This window comes from Phasianus colchicus, chromosome 3 (genome assembly GCF_987193195.1).
Source record: "Phasianus colchicus chromosome 3, bPhaCol1.hap1.1, whole genome shotgun sequence".
NCBI lineage: Eukaryota > Metazoa > Chordata > Aves > Galliformes > Phasianidae > Phasianus > Phasianus colchicus.
In genome coordinates this window covers 15,567,683-15,593,684 of record NC_143438.1, presented here as the reverse complement: position 1 = coordinate 15,593,684, position 26,002 = coordinate 15,567,683, and the positions used below count along the sequence as shown (strand labels likewise).

At 34.5% G+C, this 26,002-nt stretch overlaps 1 protein-coding gene across 5 annotated transcripts in view; it reads left to right on the top strand.

Moving 5' to 3' along the window:
- The window catches only part of RELCH (RAB11 binding and LisH domain, coiled-coil and HEAT repeat containing), a 72,966-nt gene that overhangs the window by 29,857 nt on the left and 17,107 nt on the right, over positions 1 to 26,002 (top strand). For all 5 annotated transcript variants that reach the window (XM_090137034.1, XM_031589253.2, XM_090137035.1 and 2 more), the window contains exons 9-22: positions 372 to 447; positions 788 to 883; positions 9,638 to 9,750; positions 14,504 to 14,594; positions 16,966 to 17,037; positions 17,843 to 17,983; positions 18,624 to 18,788; positions 19,558 to 19,705; positions 21,842 to 21,998; positions 22,544 to 22,667; positions 23,624 to 23,672; positions 23,997 to 24,076; positions 24,944 to 25,050; positions 25,640 to 25,739. In XM_090137034.1, coding sequence (XP_089993160.1) covers positions 372 to 447; positions 788 to 883; positions 9,638 to 9,750; positions 14,504 to 14,594; positions 16,966 to 17,037; positions 17,843 to 17,983; positions 18,624 to 18,788; positions 19,558 to 19,705; positions 21,842 to 21,998; positions 22,544 to 22,667; positions 23,624 to 23,672; positions 23,997 to 24,076; positions 24,944 to 25,050; positions 25,640 to 25,739 — 1,519 coding nt within the window. The remainder of the gene's footprint in view (positions 1 to 371; positions 448 to 787; positions 884 to 9,637; positions 9,751 to 14,503; positions 14,595 to 16,965; positions 17,038 to 17,842; positions 17,984 to 18,623; positions 18,789 to 19,557; positions 19,706 to 21,841; positions 21,999 to 22,543; positions 22,668 to 23,623; positions 23,673 to 23,996; positions 24,077 to 24,943; positions 25,051 to 25,639; positions 25,740 to 26,002) is intronic.

Genomic DNA, 26,002 nt, shown 5'->3' with positions numbered 1-26,002 from the left:
GTTGCTTGCAGTATTTTTTCCTTCAGTTTGCAGAAGAGTATGCTTCCTCTTGTATTGCTGAAACTTCCTTTTCTTTATGTCGTCTTTTTCTTCTTCTTCCTTTTCTATTTTTGTCTGTGAAGCAATCAGAAAGATATTACATTTTTAGGAACTGAAAGTAACTTGTTAATTAGGACATCTATTGTTTTCTAGTTACAAACTGGAAATCATAAAAGTGAAAGATAATTGTGAATATTCTACTGCATGCTTCACTGAAAATTGAAAACAAATGCTGTTGAATGTTATTTTATCTATCTGGCTGAACCAGAGTGAAAGTCATTACCTTTCTAATCTGTACTTTCCCTCACCCTTCCTTTTTGATAATATTTCAGGAAATTGTCACCAGCTTTCCATCAAGCACTACTGTCTTTCTGTCGAATGTCAGCAGATAGTCGTTTGGGATCAGAGGTACGTTTCCCACTTGGCATAAACTAGAAGATTTCTACTGTGTGTTAGCAGTAGTTAAACCATCAATATTTTTGTTTCAAGACTTATCGAGGTACACAGAAACGTAAGTTTATGAGCATGAAAATTAAGAAAAAAGGATTTTAGCTAAAATATGCTACCTAGTTATAGCTATGTAATTACTGGGAAATTTTGAGTTTCAACAAGTGGATTCATGCTTTTGAAGTTAGCCCACCAATTGCCAAGCCCAAGCGTACAAGTTTCTGTGAGTAACCAATCAAAAAGGATGTTTTTCTATTCCTTTACTTCAGTTATAAATGTGTAAATATACTCTATTTTCTAGGTATCTCGAATTGCAGACAGTGAGAAAAGTGTCATGCTAATGTTGGGACGCTGCCTGCCTCATATTGTTCCTAATGTGCTGCTTGCAAAGCGAGAGGTGAGGAACCTGGGAATTTTGCTTTTTATTTTTACCAGGATGCTTTCTTCATTTTGAAGATTTTACTTGCAATCATGTTCTTACTTTTGTGCATGCATCTCTGCTTCTAGAGAATGGTTTTACATCTCTGTCAGGTGAGTTCAGTAAACCTGCATGATGGTATCTTAATATTTCTTCCTTTGCTTAAGGCACCCATTAGTGTTCAGCAACACTAACTCTTACTGTAGGTCCATCCATTTGTGGTAGCACAAGCGTTTTTGTAAGAGAAGGCTCTGGTTGATGTGTGTCACAAAGAACAGAGGATGAAATTCAAAAACGAAATTTGGTTTATTTCCTCAGTTTTGAAGCAGATTAATGCTCGGGTTATTTTGCAGCACTATGTACCTTTGAAAAAATTTCAGTATTTCTCCTGAAGATCCACGTCTCACCCAAGACAATGTTCATCAAAAGCACCTCTTCATAAGAAAATTCCCAATCTTATTCACACATTTTCCTTAAATTTGTAGTGAAACTAAATAAAATTAAGAAAACATGATGTTTGTTTTGATTCTAAATGAAATAGGTCGTCTTTATAGTCATTCACACTGCATGACATAGAAAAAGGAAGGTGGTGATTGAGGATGGGGGAAAGAAATATTGTTATGCTTTGCTGTAAGTATTGCATGCTATTAAAAGCATGTTAAAAAAAAAATGCAGGAATTCAGCTGCCGTATTCTTAACCATAACAAGGGGAATTAAAATAGCATATTTTGTTGAATAAGCTTTAGTCTTTGTTGAGGGGACCTACAGTATGGTACATTTAGTAGGGCTTATTGCATAAATTTATTTTAAGGCTTTTAAAACTCCTTTAGAAATTTGTACTGATCCTATAATATAAAATTTAGCAGCGTACAAACAATTATTAGTGATTGATATGGTTAATTTGACATGTTCCACACTTTGATTACAGATGTACTGTATTTGAAAGTGTCATACTATATAAACTATATTAAAGGGTTTTGGATGGGTGAGTGCAGCAGGACTTTTGTTTGCTGTTCAGGGAAAGGATTTTGTTAGTAATCTTTAGAAATAATTCTATGAATGTTCTAGGATCAGTGCTTAATTTCTGATTTCTTAATTACTCCTTCCCTCTGCTTGGCAGGATGTGGTATTTTGGCTTATTACAGCTTGTAGCATAGTCTGTGCAGTACACTTAATATTTCCATGACCTTTTAGGCTATTTCCTACTTACTTTGTTTTACAGTTGAAATATGTCTGATTATATTTATTTTTGCCTTGAATGAATCATCTGTTTCAATTTGACTGACGATCTCAAAATTGAGGATTTTGTAACTGGATTGCATGGGATGCTTAACGTTCTGAGAATTGAAATTTTCTTTAAAAACAGTTATTCTTAGTTACCACTCATTGGCATAATTATTATAATGTTCCTTTAGGTGTAGTTACAGAATTTGAAGGACATTTTGGGTAGACCATCTGTTAGTATTTTTAAACATTACCATTATGAAAAGCCAATCTAAGATCTAGGCTCTCTTCAACAAGGTACTCTTTTGGGTCTTATCTATACAGTCTTATTGTTAAAGATTCTTTCATCTTCCTCTACATTTTATTGATAACTGGTCTTAAAATTTACTAAAAATTCTCAATATGAGCCATATACTTTATAAGTGATCATCAGGCTGTGCTGAAAATATATGGTGGTAATATTTAAGGTCTTACACTGTCATTGTGTTTAATGTGAGAATCAAACATAGTTTTGTGGTGAATCTCAAAGGTCCCCCCTCATCTTTGTTCCTCAAGCATCATCACATTGTAATTGGTTGCAAAATCTGAAGCTGAACATGTGTTGTGTATTTCCATTTTGAAGAAATTGTTTAGTGAAGGATGACAATCTCTTAATAGGTCCTGTCCCTAGCCAGGAATTTAGAGGTCATTTCACCAATCCTTTTCACCTTCTTAAAAGTTAGAGGCAGCCTCCCTGACATGGTAGTAAGTGAATATGATCCAGTAAATATAATAGTTGACATTTGAGCAACCACTTAGTATCAAAATGGCTGGCACATTTCTGAAATGGCTTACTCTGTGTATTAGTGCTGCTTTAGTTGTTCTTGAATGTCTGTGGTTTATGTTCTGATGGAAGATCAGAAAGAAGTAAAAATATAGTAATGAACAGGGTAGCTATGGAGATAATTTTGGTCATTTCTGAAAGACCATTTCAACTGGCTAAGACCAATAACACACAATGAAAATTCAATGCAGCAATATAAAGTTTAGTTTTAAATTTATCCCTCAAAAATCCAAATCTTAGTTTATCATGGTTGCTAGAAAATATGTATGTGTCTTTAAATCTTTATGTGCAATCACCTGTAACAGAGATATTGCAAGTCAAATGTCAACTGGAATGAGAAGTAGCAAAATGTTAAAAACTCTTCTTCAAAATACCCCAAACAACTGAGTATGTAGTTTGCTGTAATGCTTCTTGCAGATGAGCAGTTTGAGTTAATGAAATTCCATCTGCATTAGAATCTCACTCCTGGAATATGCTTACCACTTAAACCTGAAGAACGTTTATTTAAAATAAAACAGTCACCTTGTTTGTCTGGAGGTAAAACGTAACGATTCCATCGTCTAAATTTTAGGAAAAAGCTGTCATTTAATTTTTTATGTTAGCAATCAGCTCACATCTGCAAATAATAATGAGTTCTTAACTGATCTGTCAACTTTAATGAGATGTAAGAATCAATGTCTTTCTCTCATGTAATAGGAAGTACCTTGCTTCTATGTTCGTGTTCTGTGCTCTGCAGTATGTAGTCTTTGAGCAGAATTTAGGCTACAGTAAAGTTTTTGGTTTAGTATCAGAATCTTGTTCTCAAGAAACATTCTTCCATGACTATTCTTACCCTTCAGTTCATTGTTATTTCAATGTTAGTTTGTCTAACTTGTATGCTTTCATTTGTGTAGTGCAAACTTAGAAAACGATAACAGTAATAGCTTACTGAATGTCCTGCACTAATTTTTGATATTGGAAAACTTCTATTTATGTAGGATTGAACATGCCAAGAACAAAATGGTGCTGTTGTTTGCAAAGTTGAAGGGAAAGATAATGCTGAACATGCAAACTTTGAGTGCCATTCAGTGCAAGAAGAAAGTAATGCTGTGGATCTAAAATTGTTTTCATTAGCATATAGTAACTGTACATAGACATTACTAAAGTGCCTTCATTCTCTGACAAGTTTTATGCGTATTTGTCTCTTAAAACATAATTGTGCTGATTTTCTCCAGAGTCTTATCCTCTGAAGTCATAAAACTCTGGCTTTATTTAAAAAAAAATTTAAAAACAACTACAGACACAGAAAAACAATACTGTGTTTGACCGTCCTCCTAAGTAAATGTTTGCAGAAGTCGCACCAAGTAGATGTAATGACTGTTTGTTCTGTTTGTGTACTGATAAATATATATAGGTTTGAATTCCCAGGCATGAAAACTGTCAGCCATCAGTCTCTTCAAAAGACTGTCTATTTTAGGGGGTAGAATTATAATAGGCTTGGGATAAAGAAGTGTAATAGAAGAGAAAAATTTAATGTGCAAATACTTAGTACAACATAAGGTGAGGTAGGCTCTTATAGATGGTGCTTCTGTAAATAGGCATACTGTCAGTCTAAGCCTGTTTGCTGGTTCTTTTCCCATATATGCATTTAGTTTTTCATTTGACTCCCCACGTAAAAGAGAGGCAGAACCATTTTCTTTCTTTAATTCCCATCTCAGGATATGAATTGGTGAGGTAGTTTCCTTAGAATTAAATAAGTGAAGATTGCCAAATATCCTCTTCATCTCTTGTCTTTCAGCACTATGTCCTTGAATGAAATGTACATAATTAATGGATTCAAGCAGTCGTATTTAATGTTCTGACTTGAATTGCCAGTTATTACTTTTATTACAGTATGCAGCATTTCCAAGTCATGTATTAATCCTACAGTTTTCTTCATTTTCAGTCTAAAAGGATGAATTCTGAGTATATAATCTCTTGTGCAGGGGTATATCTGTTTTTTCACTAGTACCTGCAGCTGTTTCAGTTGCTTCAGTCAAAATTTTATTTGCTTTACCGACTTCCAGAGACAAAATCACAAAATTGTCAAGGTTTGAGTCCAACCTCTCTGCTAAAGCAGGTTCCTAGGGTTGTTTACACAGGAAAGCATTCATGTGAGCTCTGAATATCTCCAGAGAAGGAGTCTCCACAACCTCTCTCTCAGCCTGTTCCAGTGCTATCACCTTCACAGGAAAGATGTTTTTCTTCATGTTCATGTGGAGTTTCCTGTGTTCCAGTTTCTGCCTGTTGTCCCTTGTCCCGTCACTGGTCATCACCAAAAACAGTCTGGCCCCATCCACCTGACTTCTACCCTTTAGGTATTTATACGTACTGATAAGATCCCCCCTCAGTCTTCTTCAGACTGAAGAGTCACAGTCTCTCAGCCTTTCCTCATAAGGGAGATGCTCCAGGCCGCTCATCTCTGTGGCCTTCCACTGGACTCTCTCTCCCAGTACTTCCTATCTGTCTTGAGCTGAGGAGCCCAACACTGGACACAGTACTCCAGAGGTAGCCTCACCAGCACAGAGTAGAGGGGGAGAATCACCTCCCTCTACATTCTGGCTACATTCTTCTTAATGCTGTTGACCTTCCTGGCCATGAGGGCACACTGTTGGTCAAGCTGTTACGTTACAAAAAAGATTTCATGTAGCACTGGTTCACAGTTTAAACATAGACTAATACAAATTAAAAAGAACGCATTTGTAGAATTGTTGTTTGGGTTAGGTTGGAAGAGACCGTAAAGTCCATCCACTCCCTGGATTAGGCTGCCCAGGGTCCCCTCCAACCTGGCCTTGAGCACTTCCAGAGACAGAGCATCCACAGATTCTCTGGGCAGCCTGTGCCACTGCCTCACTATTCTCTGAGTAAAGAATTTCTTCAAAAAACCTAAATCTTCCCTCTTTTAGTTTAAAGTCATTACCCATTCTCTTATAACTACACTCTGATAAGTTCTTCTCCAACTTTCCTGTAGGTAGTTTTTAGATACTGGAAAGCCTCAGTGAGGTCTCCCCAGAGCCCTCTCATCTCTAGGCTGAACAATCCCAACTCTCTCAGCCTCTCTTCATACAAGAAGTGCTCCAGCACTCTGAAATAATCACAGTGTCATCCTGGTTTATTTGTCATTGCTTACTGCATTTAACATTTGAAATATTAAGAAGATGACAATTCCAAACTATGAAAGTAACCATATTTGACATTTAATGCCTACTGCATTTATTCATTGAGATAGTTATTTTACTGACAAGCATTTCAGCAAAAAGACATCAACAATGCGTGCAGGAGACTTCTCTAAAAGTCCCTGTATGTCGCTCATTCCACAAATGAGTAAAAACAAAATAACTTGTTTCCTCTCCCTTCTATAATTGGATATCTCACAGATACAAACTGCAGCAAATGCAAACTTAATTTTTCAGTAGTGAAAGTGAGACCTCCAGCGTGTTGTATTTGATTTCCAGGCTTTTTTGTTAAGTCACAAATTCTGGGATTGATATAGTGGCAGTCACCTCGGCATTTAATGAGAAAACAGTATCTCAGTTCTTAAAATCACTCTTTCTGGTATTGTTTACTGGCACTAACAGAAACTAATAATGGTTTTCCTAAGTCATAGGAAAACGGAATGGTGATTCTGGTAATGAACTGGATGTTTAAGAATGGTCTCAAATTAAATGGAGAAAGGATTTTAAGTTTGCAATGTGTAACCATGAGTACAACTGTTACTCCTTCCCAGGGAAGGCAGAATGTTTCAAATAGCACTGGAAGTCCTTTCCTTGATTAGTCAAATGCTAATTCTATTCTGTGTTATTAGAAAATGTGCAATTTTCTACAGTGTTCCTCTGCTGCTTTTGGGAGTGAAAAATAGGGGATTTATCCAGGAAGTATACATCTAGGGAATGGCCCCTAGCAGCAGAAAGGAATTATCTTGAACCTCTCTGTAAGTTAGTTTTGTACAGCTGTAATCTAAATGATCCTGAATATCCTGACGTGAATCTGTCTGTCCCTTTTGAAGCCTTCAGGAGATTTCACTTGACCTATCTTGTCCATCTGTGAGCACAGTTTTTCTTCTTTACCTAGAGTGAGTCCCTTTCCTGTCCAGTTTTATATTCTTATCCATGAAGTCTATAGGAAACACAAAACACTATTCAAGACTTCTCACTCTTTCTCCGCTCACCTTAATAGAAGGAACTGTAGCAGCACTGATGCAGCGATGCAGAGAACGCTCTCTTCTCCCATAGCATGCATGAAAGAATGACCAATGGACAAGAAAATACATCTAATTCCTTCAGCTATAATAACCAGCTTTCTGCAAGGTAAAGAATCAGCCTTGTATCTGCTCCCATGTCAGTGATGTTAGGTAATTCATCAGTCTTCATTTAGATGAATATTCAGGAACATTTTCATACAGATTCAACAGGGAAAAGGAAGAGGCAACAACTTTACTAACTCCCTTTAACTTGAAAAGAAGCTTTTAAAAAAAATATATAATAATCATGGCACTTTTGAAATGTAGTGGAAGTTCTGAGTAAGTGACTGAGATTTTTCATTAGGTATTCAGACATACTAGGAAAGTGGAGTGAGGGCGATGGTTTCAACAGATGAATCAAAAGTACCATGACAATATGTATCCTATTTCAAATATTTCTAAAAATCTATATAAAGAATACTTAAGAATACTTGCAAGTTTATTAGCATGATATGAACTTAGAACAGATTGCAGAAAGTTGTATCTCAGTAGAGTAATATAGTTATTTTTGGTATAAGTGTTTTCCAGGTGCTATAATCAGTATGTTGACGTTAGAAATTAAGTTTTATATATAGAAAGTGCAATATGAGTTCATCTTTAAAAGATCTTATCTTAATCTATAAGTATTTAGAATGGTGGTTTTTTGGTAATTTTGTTTAGAGTCTTTTTGAGTTAAAACAGTGTTTGCAAAAGAGAGAAAATGCTTCTGTGGAGTATAAAACAAAAATAAATGGGTTAAACTTCCTGCCTTCTCAGAACTTTAAACAGGAGCAAATACTGAGTGTTAGGTATACAAAGAATAAAACTAACATTCAGATTCTAGAGGGAAGGGAGCTTTCACTCAGAGAAAGCTATTTAGGTCTTTTTGCAATAATATTTGTAATGTTTAGCTTTAATACAAGTTTTCAAATCACATTATTTTATGTTGTTCTAAACTCATATAAAAATAAAACCAAAACCTAGTTCATGGTAAATACTGGGAAAAAGGAATGTCTCGATTGCTCAAATGTATTTTTCATTTCTCCTTCAGTATTCCTAGATTTTTCAAGTGATCGGTGTGATGTTTCTACATGCACTCTTCTGTCTTTTTGTAAATTCCTTAATCCATACCATCGTTGCATTAAATGTTGCCAGAATATTTCCTAGGATGTTGAAATACATCTTATGACATGTCTTGGCATTTTCAGTGGGGGGAAGAAAAGCAGGATCTTATGCAATACTCTAAAACACAGCATTGTTCTGTGTTTATAGTAAACGTAGCACCGGGTATTTTGGAAAATCAAAGTTGAGCTTGTTTAATAGCCTTACTTCTCAAGAGCATCAAGAATAGGTCTCTTTGGATGTCTCCAAGCAGAATTTGGTGAAGTTCTTAAAGATTCTGTATATTTTCCTAAACTTTGTATAACTTTTCCTGGTGGTTTAAAAAGTGTTTTTCAGTTTCACTTCCTTGCTTATCATTGCTTATTAATTAGTAGAAATCTTGTCTGTTGAAAATAGCTCAAAGTATGCACTGGGGAAGTCTTCCGGGTCCTTGCCTGTTTTCTCTGCAGACAACCATGGTTTGTCTTGATCTTCTCCCCACAAATTCTTATTGCGATGTTTCTGTCTATAAGACACTAAAATCCTCTAGAAATTTGTGGCTTCCAAACTGGGTTGGAAGATCCATGATAGGGACTTTCCAGACCATGTTTTCAAACATTTGTTACAAACTGGGAGAAGATTTTTAATTCATTCACTTTGAAGACATACGGAGAAAAAGATATTTGCTGCTATGAACAATCTTTTTTTTTTTTTTAAATTAGTGTTTCACATAGTGTTTTATTGATAGTTTGTTCAGTAAGAAAATTGAATTGCTTTGAAAACAAAATTTGGTCTCGGATCTTGCCTCTTTGTTGAGAGGAAAAAAAAAAAAAGACAACAACAAGGGAAACACCTTTAATCATATATTTCCCAGTCATCACAAAATAGGGGACATTTGTCTGCAGTCATCTTTACCAACGTATGTTCCTCAGTACTTATTTAAACCTGTGCACAAAACTGTGTGCATGCTTAATTGGTGATTTTGCCTTTAATTCCATGTTAGCTTTGTTCTGTAGATGTCTGTGGAGCTTTCTTACTTCATTAGGTAGTGGAGAAACATAAACCATGGTCCTCTAACTCTGGTTAAAAGTGACCCACATATGTTAATTGTAATTTTTTGCAGAATTTTTGTTTATATATGGATCTTTCCTAGCAGGAAAATAATTCTAACTTTCACAGACCTTCACTTTGTTCAGGTCACTTTTATAGGAGGTCAGGACTCCAAAACATGTTCTCTAACTGTTTTGATTTTATGTGGCTAGTTAATCTTAATTTCTTTTGCCGTTGATGAATATATGCCCAAAGCATGTTTACTTTGTTTGCTTTTCCCCTACCTGCAACATTTTAGGAACTGATTCCACTCATACTGTGTACAGCCTGCCTTCATCCTGAACCCAAAGAGAGAGATCAGCTTCTACACATACTGTTCAATTTGATCAAACGACCAGATGATGAGCAAAGGTGTGTTTGCATTTGTGTGTTGTGGGTCAAGAAGGGATGTTTTTTTCTTTGTCAAAAAAACAGAACTAATAGAAACTGGATATTATTGTATGATTTTAACCAGGTTTCTCTTCAGCTGTTATTTCTCTGCTATGATGTTTACAAATTTGTGTGGACTTTAAGACTTTGCATTTTCATAAACTGTACTTTCTAGTTACTGAAATTCAAGAATAAGGTAAGCTGCAGTGTAATGTTTCTTTTGCTTAAAGATGATCTGGGATGTTCTCTGTTTAAAATAAGCTTTAAAATCATAATTCTTAGTAACTGTATTTACAGGAATCAAAGCATCTGTCTTAATGTATCTTACTTATCTATATGGTTGTAAGTTAACTACCATGTGTAGTGTGGGAAAATAGTTTGAAAAAATAGCATTCTTTCTATTTATAGTTTAATACTATGGTAGCAGTAAAAATTCAATAGACTGAAGCAATTATTTAACTTTGACAAGTGTTAAGAGCTTTGTTTTACTTTAGTTGAGACTTTGGAACGAAGAATACTTTCTATTGTGTTTTATAAATATGGTTATTTCTTTTAGTCAGAAGAAGTCTGATTTTATACCACTGTTAGCAAAATTATCCTTAAGGTTGAAAGACAGTACGTGAGCTGGTTGTGTCATCTTTACTAATTGTGAAAAGATTTTACATATCTGGAGATGTACAGCTCTTCCATTGTTTTCACTATGAGATGTTTGGCAAAGCATCTGTATCTACTGTTGCTCTATTCTGTCTTCAGACAAAACTGGTTTGAATGAAACAAATGGAAAGTGTTTCTTTTGAAGATTCTCTGCAATTCAAGTGTTCTGATCTTTTTCTAAATTTTTTCCATGGTAAAACCTTTGGCATAAATAAAAACAGCTCATAGTACAGTAGTACCATGCAGATTGAAGTTGCAAGAAGTGGTCCTCATTCTACTTCAAATTCATTAGAAATTTTCTTCTGAAAATTCTGTTAACTACAATGTTTTGAATGTCCCCTGCAGACTGTGAAGCTAAGATTATTTTGTGATTGAGAGGGAAGGGAAGTTGCATTTCACTTGTAATGTCTTGTAGTTCATTTGTCACAAGCCTGTGGCCTGTCAAGTTAATTTTTAGATTTACCTGTTCAGCTGCTTATGGGCTTGTTACGTCCAGCAGCTAAGAAAGAAGAAAGTCCAAGTTGCTTTTTCTTCCAAGTCGTTCATTCTTTGTTGTGAATAGAGATTTATATCTAAGACTAACTTGCTTTCTCTAGAAATTTGGGAAGAATATTCTGTCACACGTTCCAGGGATGCTGACAGAATATGCATAATGTAATTTACATACAGAGAAATTGTGGTTTGTTTTAGTGTAGTCATAGCACCTGACTGAAGAATAAGTAACATTCTGTAAAATTAGATAAATTTTGGAAAAAACTTACAGAATGCTTTTTCAGAACTCATTTCAGTCATTTTGTTATATATTTACGTGAAAGTATATTATTCTTGCTTTTTATCTAAATAAGTTTAGGTAATGTTTTAGCAGTCTTGTGCATTATGAAATGAGCGAATATCTTCACATTTAACCACCAGAGCAATTATGTTAGTAAGTTCTTAACATTACTCAGTCACTTTTTGCCATGCTGTACAGACCTAGGTTCTACATTAAGGCAGAAGATGATATAAAGTGGACTTTTTTAGTTAGTTAAATAAAAGAGACACGTTTATAATAATCAACACATAAAAGTAAGCCTTCTACTTATTATAAATGGTTGGCTTGTAAAGTATGTTAACAGTTACGTGGAAAGCTTGTGTTACACTTGCTTCTGTGAAGGACATTTTTGTGCTTGCAGATGTAGCATTTCGCCATACTTTTGTATGTTTGTTGTATTTAACAAGCCCACTTTTAACATGAGGGCTCTGCTTATTAATGCACTATTGGGATTTTCTAAATGCATATAAAATTCTCTTCTGAAAAGGAACAAATATGTCATAGTTTTACTTCTATTTGGACAATTACATTGTTTTTGGAAGCCAGGGAGCCATGAAGAAAGCAGATTAATGTTGGGGTCTTCTATGAGAAGGTTAAAACATTGTTTGTAATGTGACCTTTTGAAAAGATCTGCAGGTAATGTATGTAGAAACAGCACTCTTAATGAAGTCAATGCATTATGCTTAGTGTAACTAGTATGTCTTTTCATAGATTATATAAAACCATCGTGCAAAATTAACATAACTCTAATAAGCAAGCTTTCAATATAGGAGTGACAAAAGACTCTGAACCGTTTATTATAAAATCAAATTGCTAACCAGTGCATACAACCACTTAACAAAACCTCTAGAAAGGGTTAGGAATTATTAAACTGTGTTCTGCTCTAACTCCTGCCATGTTCCTTTAGTCTCATTCTTGATTTTGCTTTGCTTTCTGTACTGATGAAGCGAAGTAGTGCTCTACTGAGTAGTACTGATTTGCTTTATGTTCCTGTTAGGCAGATTGTATGTGCATAGTCTGAAGAGAGCTATTTGAAAAAAGCCTTCCAGCATCTTGTTAACGAAAAGGATCATCGTGACAGTAACAAGAAAGATGTTCCTCCAGTCTAGGCTGCAATTTTTGCAGTAGCTGGGTGTTAACAAACTTTGTTTCAATGACCTAGCACTGAGAACTTTACTCCCTTTCCTTCCCTTGAAGTACTAGTAGTTGTCATATGCTTCTAGAATGATTACAGTAAAATATTTAAAACATTATTTTTGAATACTTTCGTAAATTCTAGAAGTTCACACTTTATCAGCAAGGCAAAAAAAGAAAACAAAAAAAAATCCTGACTTCACTTGGAAATTTCATTAAACTTTTTTGAAAAGGTTTAGTGTAAAAAACAATGAATTGTCTTTCCCTTCTTCTGTAGTAGATTTCCTATTTGCTATTAATACTTTATGAAAGTATGTTCTGTTGCCCAGTTATGGGATTAGGTGAGGCATGTAGATGAAGAACCAACCAAAGGCACTTTAGTATCTCTTTTGTATGCTGTAGAATTTGCAGTTGCCACAAGCTTTTGTTTCCATATTGCTATCACAGATCAGCTTTTGATTTTGATTGGTTTTGTGAGCCTTATCTAATCATCTGTTTGGTTTTCCCTGAACCTTTTTACGTTGTTCAAAGGTCTAGTTCTCTGCATGTGGTAGAGAGGGGGAAAAATAAGTAATTGTTTTGGGTTTTTTTCTTTTAAATTCTGGAAAAAATCTTTTAGGTCAACTATTTCTCCTTGAAAATACTCTGAAAGTGAACATATCTCTTTTTGATGGAATATATTGTATTACTGGTTAAGAGAGAACCAGCAGAATCTCTGCCTTTCAACCTTAAGGGCATGCTATTAGCTGCAGTAATATTTAGGAGTTAAGACGTGGAGCAAAAATGATAACAGATTAATCATAACTTAGTTTCCATGAGGTAATAATGAACAAATTCACAGTGGTATTCTAATCTTACTGTAGAAATGATAAAACGAGTGTCTCTAGTCTACATATTACCATTTAAAACTATTTATCTAAGTTCTGATGTAAGTTATAAAACTAGATAGAACTGGTAAGTTGCATGCAAAGTTGACATGATTCTAATCCTATTAACAGGAGTAATAACAACCTTGAAAACCCTTGCAAAATAAACACTCATTAAATAGAGGTTAAAATATCACAAAGTACAGTTTTGCAGATGCTTGTAGTTTGACCTCATTTTGCCTCAGTGGATGTAAAAACAAGCATCCTCCCATCCCTTCAAACTTCCTTCCTGATGTGTTTTGCAATAAATCGGTCCGTCTCTAATCTTTCTGTATACATCCACTTTTTAGTATAATTTTACACTCTAAAGTATAAATAAAATCTCATTTTATGTATAGCTACCTGTGAGGAAGGCAGTTCTTCAAGCACCTTGAATGCAGATAAGATAATGGGAAAAATAATGAGGGATTTTTCATCTCATGTGTTTCTTACTCAGCTGCTTTCATTGACTGGTTATGTGGTCAACTTATATTTTAAGGTTTTTGGATCTCAATAGTAAATAATAAACATATTGGAGTCAGTATTTTTTTTATCTCCTAAACATTGTTGAAACATTAAACATATTTATGTATCTCTGATTTCCTGCAAATTGAGGAAAGTTTTCTTTTATTAAAAGAAAAAAGCAAGAATATGAATAAAATTAGTCAGGTGATCATAGATATTACTGGTTAATTGCATTCCTTTTTAATTATTTAGAGGATTTCTGACAAGAATCCAGTATGTTGGAAGAGATGACAGTAAGTTGCACATTAGGACATTACAAAACCATTTCATAAAAGAATTAAGTTACTTTAAAAGTTATTAAAACCAACAGATGCTTCTAAATAGAAGCAGTAGGCAGCGTTAAGTAACTTAGATCCATTTATTGCATGGTGAATCATAGTATTCATAAATAAGATGTAAATCAGAGATTTAGTCAAATTCAATATTCCCAGATATTAGGAAAGAAGTGCTCAGAGACTCCCAAATTCAATATTCCCAGCTCTGGTTCATGGAGTTTTGGATCTTCCAAGTTTCTGGAAAAGATACATAAAACAGAGAACGGTGTATCAGCTTTCAATTTGAGATTTAGTCCGTGTGTATGGTGTGAGATTTTGAATCTAAACGATTACTATTGCCTGATGGTATCTGCTTTTCCTAACATAAAGAGTTAATGTATTATAGAACTTTTCATTGTAAGCAAATTAAAGTTTTACATTTATGTTTTCAGGCAGATGATACTGACCGGTTGTGTGGCATTTGCCCGACATGTTGGACCAACACGTGTAGAAGCTGAGCTTTTACCACAGTGTTGGGAACAGGTAACAGCTGCTTTTGTGCTTTACATTAGTAAATTAGTTACAATTTCATAGGTGTTGAGTTGTGTTTGTTTTAAAAGGGGGTTGTTTCAGTTCTCTTTTTCAATAAATGACTGTTCAAAGTATTTTTCAGAAAGATGTTTGGATGCTCTTTGACCTCATTATATGTGCATTGTTATGGCATGGAAAAGAATTCAGAAACAGAAAAATTGATAGGGTTATCTGGAGGTGTAGTTACTTGCATGTCACATACTTGCATGCGTTATATTGAAATGTAGATATTTGTGCACTTGTCAGCAGTGTTACCCAACCTATTGCAAAGCAGGTTTGTTCATAAATTTTACACAGTCATTTCCAGACCACTGGGATTCCACTGTCATTCAAATACGTCATTTACTGATTTTATATTGAAGTGCTAAGTCCTTGGAGCAGCGTCCACGCTTCAGCTAGCTTAAATTCTTAAATAGGAAATTAAAGATCAAAGTAGTCTGAAATAAGTGCCCTTTAGGTGAATGTAATGTAAGCCTGAAGCTTACATGTGAATTCCAGAATCCTGGTGACCTTTTCCACAGGTATAATGAATTAATAGAAATAACTGAACAACCAAACTGAAAAGCTCGTTCTCTTTCATCTGAGATACAGAAAGAGACCAGCATGAGTTCAGGTAAAAAAATCTTTGTTTTCCTGCAATGAAGAAGAAAAGGGAATTGATTGCCAAAAAGATGCTGAACAATTTAGCCATGACAAGAGTGGTAATACTTGTTCTGATTACAGTCTTTCTGCTGTGGTACTTGTCTACTGTTTCTCCACATAACTTAGCCCTTTCTGTTTTGCAATGACATTCAATCTTTAATAGCCTTAATGCCTTCTGACTGTACAAGTTACATATTAAATGCATAATCTGTGTGACATTTGTGTAATTAGATGCATTACATGCTTGACTGATGTATCTACTGATTAAAGACTTACAGCAGTTGAACATAAACCACAGTTTGTTTTCTTAGTCCTACTCTTGAGATTTAAAGAGAGTTTAAAGGAACTAATCTCACTTCAGGGAGAACACATCTTCATTATAACATTTTCAGATAATTGCTGATGCACGGGAAAAACCAGTCCAACTGTATCAGTGCCACCTATCAGGCTGCCAAGCCATATGACATCATGCTTTTACTTAATGCAGTTTGCCAGGCTTTGTTTGCACTACTGAAACCAGGTCAGCATTTTCTCTAGTAAAATACCAGCTGAATCTCATTGCCACAAAACTGAGTTTGTAGAAAGAACTCAAAAATACAGTATAGTTTTCTATCTTCTTTCAGTGATGTCTTAATCACAAGGGGCTTAGTATAGTTGGGCCCCGGTCAAAACCTACTTACATATGTGAAGGTCTAGGGCATCAGGAAATATTACATTTCTATCTATGCATTCTGAAGCTCAGAGTGATCAGGCTAGTCTTTGCCATTTTTTTTTTACTTGCTCTTCACAGCTATACATGTAGAATTTGCTGGCTTACTCATCTGTGTTCAGTGTGTAGATGCTAAAAGTTTCCTAAGAGATTGTAACCAAGTAATTGGCATCTAAAAATACAATACTGCTAAATAAAAAACAAAGGAAAAGAACTGATAATCAATTTGCCTTTACATTTACATTCTTATGGACTAATAATTTTCTCTGAACGACAAGCTTTATAGAAATTTGAGTACTTTCTTTCCTTTTTCTATGTCAGTATGTCTTAGCAGTATATTGAAACATATCACCTGTGTTTTATTGTGCAATCATTAGCTCTCTTCTCTCTCTGACCACTAAGGCTGACTTCCAAGATGTAAACTTCTTTCAAAACCAGGCAGAATTTTTGTATGGCCTTTCAGTGGAAAGGGGAGGCAGGCAGCATGGGAACAAGAGGTTCATAAGAACAGGAACTGTTTTCAGGCACATCTTGGAAACATGACATCTTTGTCTAGACTTGGAAACTGAACTTTAAAAGAATGCAAATACTTTTTGGCTTAGTATCTGTGTCCTCTTTTGACCCTTTTTGCTCAGCAAGACCTGGTCAGTTGTGCTGCAATGGTTGGCTCAGATCACTAGAGGGCACTCTTGTAGTTCTTAGATGAACATTTTTACTTTGCATACATACACACTTCCCAGAATGTTCTCTTACTGTAAGCTCTCATTTACAGGACAACTAGAGAAGGCTTGTATCTGCCTTGCCTTTATGCCTCAGTACAAGAATTTGAGGCTGCTTCATATGCCTGTGCAGCTTCTAAAGGCACAGTTTATTTAAGAGGTGCACATGTATCTTTCTATTGTAGTTCATACTAACCACATTTTAAATGCTGGTCACTGCAAAGCAAATAGCCGTTCTTTTTTTCTTCACTAGATCAACCACAAATATCCAGAGAGACGGCTACTGGTAGCAGAATCTTGTGGAGCACTAGCACCTTACCTTCCTGTAAGTATTCATTCTGACCCTCTATTCTTCTTGTGAAACCAAGGTTAAAATCTGCTGCATAACTTAAATATCCATTAGCTTTTTAAAATGAGGTGGTTCTTATACGTAGGTAGGAATATTATGTTCTACTTTGTCACACGTATGAAATTTAGTAAAGAGGAAGTGAATTATAACAAAGGAAGGCAGGTTAGTCTGGCTGTAAAATGTCTTAATGACCAGTATGGCTTGAACAAATTTTCATAGTTTCAGTAAAAATGAAATAAAGTTAGTTAGAATCAATCAAGGAAATCACCACTGAAAAAATGATTGGCATGCAGTAACAGAGTTCTTTAGATACTGTGAAATGTTTAAAGTGAAGAGTACTGCTAGTCAAAAGCTGCATCAAAGATTAGTCAGTGACAAACTGGAATCTGAAGCTTCACAGTAAGATGAAAATAACCAAAATTAAAAGTATGCTTCTCAAATCACAATGGAGTGATTAAAGATTCTGTTTTAAGTAATCATGCCAAGTCTGGGCCTATAGTAGCATTTTGCTGCTAGTTATTTTTTATATATGCTTCCATGTTAGTTAAAAGACTCCAGTTCTTTGCTTAGTGGAACAAAAGACTCTAATGAGGCTACTAGCACTTTATTTTCATTCATCTACTATTGTCACAGCTGAATGTGTATTAGAAGATTCATGGCTGTTGAAAGGGATTGTTGTTTATAAGCACTAATAGAAATGCAAATCATTTATAAAAATTGATACAAACCTGCATATCTTGTTTCATTGGATTTAACAAGTATTTTTCTTCTTTACACACAGAAAGAAATTCGTAGTTCATTGGTACTTTCCATGCTGCAACAAATGCTAATGGAAGATAAGGCAGATCTGGTACGAGAAGCTGTGATCAAAAGCCTTGGTATCATTATGGGATATATTGATGATCCAGACAAATATCAACAGGTACAATTTGAGTTGGATTCTGTATGTATGGAATGTGTTTTATATTTACTTTGTGAATAGGAGGGTACATCGTTTTATACATGTAAAACTTCTGAATACTTGAAATGTTGATGGTTTTGTATTAATATTGCTTTTTATTGTGTCACTAAGGCTGAAAAGAGGGCATATGCTTTCAAATATCATTAGAATTTCAGATGTGAGCCTCACGTAGAAGTTTGTTTAATAATTTGTAATTCAAGTATATTCCACTTCATTGCCCACCTGACTCTATTAGCCAGTTTGTTGTCATCACTTGTGAACAGATTAATGTACTACAGTAAAGCTTACTTGTAGTTCTTCTTAATGTTGGCTAATAGTATTTCAGGTTCATGAAAGTGAAGAATTTACCTTCCTCTTCTTAAGTTTTTGAAAATAGAACAATGAAAACATGTTTGTATTAATTCTGATAACTGCTAGTGGGCTCATTGGACCACTGATTGTTAAACTTTATGGATAAGGTAGGAATATATATTGAGAGGCCTCCATGTACTACTTTGGTTTACTTTTTGTTAGTGTAAAAGTCTAGTTTGTGTGTGCTTTGTGCAGTAATCTTTAGAATAAATTGTAGGAAAAGTCGTTAATTTTCTGTTATTTCTTCCAGGGCTTTGAACTGCTGCTTTCAGCTTTAGGAGACCCCTCAGAACGTGTAGTTAGTGCAACACATCAAGTATTTCTACCTGCTTATGCTGCCTGGACAACAGAACTGGGGAACTTACAGTTCCATCTTATTCCTACACTGCTTAGTAAAATTGAAAAACTGCTCAGGGTATGTGTTTAGCTATTTCTACATTGGAGACTTCTCTTTGTAGCTCTATTATGTATGAGTTCTATGAGGGAGAAATTTTCTGGAGATTTTTCTTATAACTTTGCTTTGATAGGGGAGGAAAACAAACCAAAAAAAAAGAACAAATCAGATTCTTCTCTAATAGTATATTGCTTCATAGCCAATTAATGTGCAGTTCAGAAAACATTTTCTTGAGCCTGTGACCAGATGGTGCCTGTTATTCTGAATGAATTTGTCCTGTATTTAAATTGTGTCACATTATGTCACATAGTGTTGCTTTTAATAAAATGCAGCCTTTATTGCACATTGGAAAAGGTGTTGTTGAATGGTTTAGTTAAATGTTATGCAGTTTTGTATCTCTTTTGCTGCACACGTTTATTTTGGTAGATATAAGGAAAGTTCTGGAAAGTATGGTAACTCTTATGATTTAACCAAGACACTTATTTTCACAATTGGCTCATTCAATTTTCAGATGCATTGATCCTTGAGACCAAGGAATCCCTTTTCCAAGATATGCTTAAATGTGCTCTTTCAGAGTATCAGTGTGTTCAGTAAATGTGAATCACTTAATGCCAATGATTATATTGCTGCCTTCTCTTGAGAAGTGCCTTAAGAATGACAAGAGTGTTTGGATTGTAACGCCAAGTACAGTAATGGTCAGGATAAATGACCATGTAATTAGTGTTTCTGGGTAGTTCATCACAAATGTCTTCAAACTGAAAATTTTAACTGAATGTCCTGTTTGTTTCAGGAAGGAGAACATGGTTTGGACGAACATAAGCTCCACATGTATCTATCTGCTCTGCAATCGCTGATTCCATCATTATTTGCATTGGTGCTACAGAATGCACCTTTCACAAGCAAGGCCAAACTTCAGGGAGAAGTACCGCAAATAGAAGGTTCGATCATTTCTGTTACGTGGAATTTTTGGAAACACAAGTATAATTCAGTTTGAAATCAGTATTAAATGCAAAGGAAGAATTCAAGGAATAGTTCACATTTACTTGGAGTTCAAATATACCTCTGTTTACTAGATGAACATAAGTTGCGGGATTCATGTATAAAATTTATTACTTTATTTTTTAAACATGTCTATAAAATAATAATTTCAGTTCCTGACCACAGGCATATTTTTCTAATGCGCCTTCTTTATGTAGTATTTTCAGATGTAGCAAGAACAGAGAACCTCAGGAAACTTCTGTCATGTTATGAATTTCCTTTAACGTGACTGAGCTGATGGAGAGAATTATTATTATTTTTTTTTAAGCTAGGTTCCAACATAAGAACATTTGTCACGACTTCTTTTTTTCTTCTGGCTTTTTTCCTTTTTGGGAAAAAGTCTTTCTACTTCCCTTCTTCATCTCCTCTCCAATTTCACAGCTACGAAAGAAATAAGTCTTAAAACAGTTCTTGTCATACATATAACTAATTACTGACATCAGGTAATTCACACTGAAGAAATATGTAAGTCATGAATATTTTCTAAATGACTGCCAGTACTACAGAGGAAAACTAGATTATATCTTTTAGGATTTTTTTGACTGAGATTTCTGTATTCGTTCAGCAGCATTCTATACTGTTCGTTATAGTCCACACTTCTGTGCCCAATGGCTTATATAATCCTGTGACAGTCTTTCAATGAAGCACTTTGTTGTCCAGATACACCATATAAATTGTGGAGGGAAACATAAATGTTTACCTTATGATTTCCCCTGGAAATTTTTTTCATAGTAGTTTCTCTTAGCAAATCCTTAAATAATGCTTCCTTATTCCATTCTCTCCTATGCCTGAGTCACTTCAGTAATGACAAAATAAATGTGAATGAAATAAAATAATGTTTTTCTTCATTTCATCTCTCAGTATTTCTCTCTACTTCACAAAAGAAACTTTTGAGAAAGCAAAGCAGTCCTTAATTAGACTTCTGAAGATTTGTGAAGAACTGTGTTTTACAAATAAACAGTAATAACTCAAGAAGGCTGTCTTTAGAATTAGGGATTTACTACAATTTTTTAATTATTATTTGTAAGAAGTGGAAAAAATACATCCTGGTGCAGGAGCTTCACCATCTGTTATGCATCTGTGTATTTATCTTGGCAAACAGAATGGTCTCTAAGTGTAGTTAAATGCTCAAATCAGCACTCCAAGCCTCTTTAACATTTTCTTTTATTACAAATACTTTTTAAAGATTTTGTTGGTAATACCTGCTACACACTGGTAATATTTCTGTATATCAAGAGTTAAAGAATGTTTAACAACCTTACATTTAAAAGGAAATTTGGAAAGGAGCAAGTGGTGTTACATGTATGAATGTAAAAATGTTAGACATGCCACAGTGAAGCTCTTTCAGCTGACCTGAGTCATTTGTAATGAGCACTTTTTCCCTGAATTGCAAGTGTTTAAATAAGGAATTCAAAAATTTCAGCCTTTGGTGTAGTCTGACAGTTGCTTCCTCAACATAAGTGGAGGAAACAGATCACCTATATTTCCCATGTTTGCACTAATATAGAAGCACTGTTGGAACTGCAAGCTTGTCTTGAATTCCACAGTAGAAAAGATTACATATTTGCCACTTAACATCTTTGCTGAATAATTTTCAGTATACTTTGCATAAACTGAATGTAGTAAAAGAAACATTGGTGTAGCAGACTTTTGACCCTAGGATATTTTTATGGTCTAGAATTTTTGTGAGTTCTTGCTTTTTCTTTGTAAATTTTTCTTTTCTCTTGATGCAAATAATTGAGGAGATAGTGTAAAGTGTAGCAGAAGTCAGGAGACTTTGTCTTGTACTCATTCAACCATAAATCTACAGCGTGATCTCTGGGGTCATCCACAATTTCTGCATTTTCTCTTTTTGAAAATGAGGGTTATGTCGTCTCTTCAGAGCTGGATTTAACTCATGGATTTTTAAAAGACAATTTGATAACCTTACACAGAACTTACCAAAGAGCTTCAGACTTTAACTGTCTTTACTGATGTGATTTCCAAGCCATTTTTATCTTGTTTTGTTCATGATTGCTTATTCTCTGCTGTTACAGTCACTAGATTTCCCCGACCTGCATCGCCTCTTCAGGATGTGGCTATCATCATCGGAAGCCGTGAACAATTGGCAGTACTGTTGCAACTTTACAACCATCAGCTAGAACATGAGGGGACCACGGGCTGGGACACTTTGCTATGGGTAGTCAATCAACTGTGAGTTAATTTGTACCTTAAGGTTCCTAAAAGCTGTCAAAACTGATAGTTCTTAGTAAATTGTGATGGTTAGCAATGTTTGAACTTCACGGTTTTTAAGTATGATTGTGTTTAAGAATTACTCAATTTTAAAGAGAAGATGATTGGTTTTCTTAAATATCATTCTAAATTGACTTTATTGATTTTATTCAGAAGATATTGTCTACTTAATGGAATGTATAGACAACTGCTCACTCCAGAAATTTTTTTCAGCTTTGTCCTAATGTAGTTAATTTTCTGCTGAAGGCAAGTTTCTTGTATTCTGATTATTTCCATAGGTATGCTGTTCCTCAGTAACAGATGTTTGAAAATGTATATCAGGCTTTCCTTGCATTTAAACCTTGCTTTCTTCAAGGTTTAGGAATTGTACAAAACAGTTAGATAATTTTATTAGTAGTTTATATGTATACCTATTAGCACATACAGTAAATCTGTACTAATATAACTGGAGAGAAACAAAAGATCAGGATAGTGTCTAATATCCTTCTTTTTTTCCCAATTTACAGGTTACCACAGCTTATTGAAATAGTTGGCAAAATCAATGTAGCATCAACTGCATGTGTCCATGAGTTCTCCAGATTTTTCTGGCGACTTTGTAGGACATTTGGGAAAATTTTTACAAACACTAAGGTAAGGTAGTACTGTAAATGTTATGCCAACGTAGTACATTGATCATAAGTATATATTACTGAAATTTTACTGTGTATTTGAGTACTCATGTTTTGTGTGACATTTGTATTTATGTGCCATGCTGATGCTTTTCCGTAAGTACTGTTAAACCTGATATTTTTAAACATTATTATGCATCCTTTTGTTGAAAAAAATGAGAGATCATTCTCATTCTAGTGATTTCACAGTTTTCTTCCTTCAGAACAGCATTGTGTCCATTGTTTGTACTCCACTGTGTACTTCATTGCTAATTTTAAAATTAATATTCCCTGCTAAAAATATTTTCTACGGCTTACACCTAACTATTTTTATGAAATATTTTTATTTTATCAATAAGATAGTTTTTGAATATTCATTGAGAATATTTAAAGAGAAATGCTAACACACTACCATATTATCAAAAGATAAAATGACACAGAGTTAGCATTCTGTGTTACTGCATGCTGCTTCGGCAGAGACTGAAACCTCTCTCTGATCTTTGAAAGTCCCATCTGTAATTTATTTTTACAATTCTTGCTTCAGTAAAAATTACTACAACTGTAGTAACAACAGTAAAAATTAATACAACTTTTGGAAGAGAGCATTCATTAACAGAGGCATGAAGCAAACTCAGTATATTACTGATTGCTTTTTACATGTAGTATGGTAGAATCATAAAGCCCAACTAAGCAAACTGACAAAAGGCTCAACTCTTAGCAGTAGGAGAGCTAAATGCTGTTACCTCAGTGATCACTACTGGGTGGGTACTCATTAGAAATTTTTGTTCTCTGTCATACTTTGAATTTTGGTAGATCAGCTGCTCTTCTTAAAGATTCTGTTTTTTTCTTTCTGTATCTTCAAAATGTCTTCTGTCTTAATTGTTGGTCACTTAATTGATACTAGCAATTCTCATGTGGGTTTCATAATCCTTCATGTAGGTAAAACCACAGTTCCAGGAAATACTAAGACTGTCTGAGGAAAACATAGGTGAGTGATATTCTATTCTCATGGATAAAATTGATCTCAATAGCAGCTGGTAAAAATGTTATTCTCCTGTTCAAATGATGTTTTCAGACCACAGTTCTCAAATTTGTCATTTTTCTTTAATCATAATCTGAGTGGAACACTCTTAAATTGTACATTGTGTATGTGTTTAAATAAAAAATAAAATATTTAATCCAGATATTAGTTAAGCATTATTTTAGCATGCGTATGTATGCCTATGTACATACATTCTTTACATAAATGTAAATACATGCATACTTTATATATGTACATATGCAAAATAAATTCTTTAATGTATTTCATTAGATTCCACTGCAGGTAACGGAGTGCTTACAAAAGCTACAGTTCCCATCTATGCAACAGGGGTCCTTACTTGTTATATTCAGGTAGGTTTGTTTTTATGTTTCTTTCTTAGATTTTACATATTATTCTATCAAAACAAACAAAAAACACCAACACCACCACCTTAATGTTCTCTTTGTAAACTTCTAGTGCTCTCATGCATTGAAGATAAATAGATAAGCAGCCCTAAGTCTATTTAAAATCTAAGTTTCCTAAGTACTGCATTTACTACTACATTTAGGTGACAGCCATCTGTGTTAAAAGATACTGAATTCAGTAGATCTTAAGATGACATCAGGCACTGTCAGCACTGCTAACTCTCAGATGTTGACAGCTGCCCTGTGCCTTTATCCAAAATATTAGTTACGTTCAATAAATGGGCTCTTTGCCATTTAGCTGTGGCTCTTGCAAGCAATAATTTTGTAACAGTCTCTCAAAAATAAATAAGCAGATAAATTGCTATTTTGGGCACAGTTGGAGTCTTAAAATTTTAGTGCTATTTAGGACTAAAATAAACACCCCATAAATAACACTACCTAATCCTCCAGTAACCAGCAGTTATGAACTGAAGTATACATGACTTACAAGGAAAACTAAACCTTTCATCATCTCACAGATGGACTTGCATTCCTTGCAGTGGACTGTAAGCAATCACTAACTGTCAGGAGCCATGAAAGTGGGGTTTAGTAAACATCTTTGGGGAATTTTGTGCATATAAGTATGTACTTAGCTGATAAAATATAGGAATAGTCTTGTGTTTCCTTTTAAACATTCTTTTCCTAAAAGCATATTTTGGAAATTCTAAGGAAATTAAGTGCTAAATCTAATCTGCTGTATCTCAGAGTTTGTCTTTTTCATAGCTGAACATTGTCAAACCACAACAATTCTATTATGTTTAAAATTTCTTTTAGGAAGAAGACCGCAAACTGTTAGTTGGATTCTTGGAAGATGTCATGACCATGCTATCACTATCCCATGCTCCTCTTGATAGCCTGAAAGCTTCCTTTGTGGAACTGGGGTAAAGAACCTTGGAGCTGATTAAATCTGAATACATTAGAAGCTTTTATTAAACATCGTAATGTGGCTGTAATTTTATTAACTGTGCTGCCTCAGGGGAAAAATGAGTAGGCTTATGTTTTTCCTCAGTGATAATCTCCCAAATGAAAAATGCAGTGTTTAAAAAAAAAAAAACAAAAAACTTTCAAGTCTAAAAAAGGAAAACCAAGAAAAACTCACACATGGGAATAAAAATAAATACAAAAATAAGTCCTCACTGAGGAGAAAAATAGAAATTGATTTAGTATTTCCCATATTCTTATTGTATGTTCTCATATGTATTTTCATTCGGTTCACTATTGTAATATATTGAAATCTATATTCTGAAGAACTTCTAAAATCAACTTCAAAGTGTAACCTGTTTTCTAGACAGCAGCGTGTTCCATGCCCTTTGGAATGGAGTAAATCTTATGTATCTTTCATAAGGGATAAAAATTGGAGTTTTAGATTTGCTGAGACAGCTTTTTGTAGGCAAAAGATGCACAGAGGTTTGGAGGAATTTATTTTCTTTTTTTTTTTTCTTTTTTGATTGCCCAAATGTTTTCTTTTAGTGCAAACCCAGCTTATCATGAGTTGCTGTTAACTGTCTTATGGTATGGAGTTGTCCATACTTCAGCTCTTGTTCGATGCACAGCAGCTAGAATGTTTGAGGTAAGTGATATCTGAACTTTTTTTGAATGCTTTTCTGAAACTGCAGTGTATTTTTAAACACTGATTCAGATGACATATTCTTAAAAATTATGCATGACTTAAATAAGTTGTGTACTGTGTGATGGAGCAGAAGTTGTACAGTTGTTTATGTGTTGTGTTCTTTAGCACATCTCACTATGTAATTTGTCATTAGCCACTTGTATGATGTTTCTATAGTGACTGTGTGTTCTTTGATCAACTACTGATTTCACTGTTGCATTCTG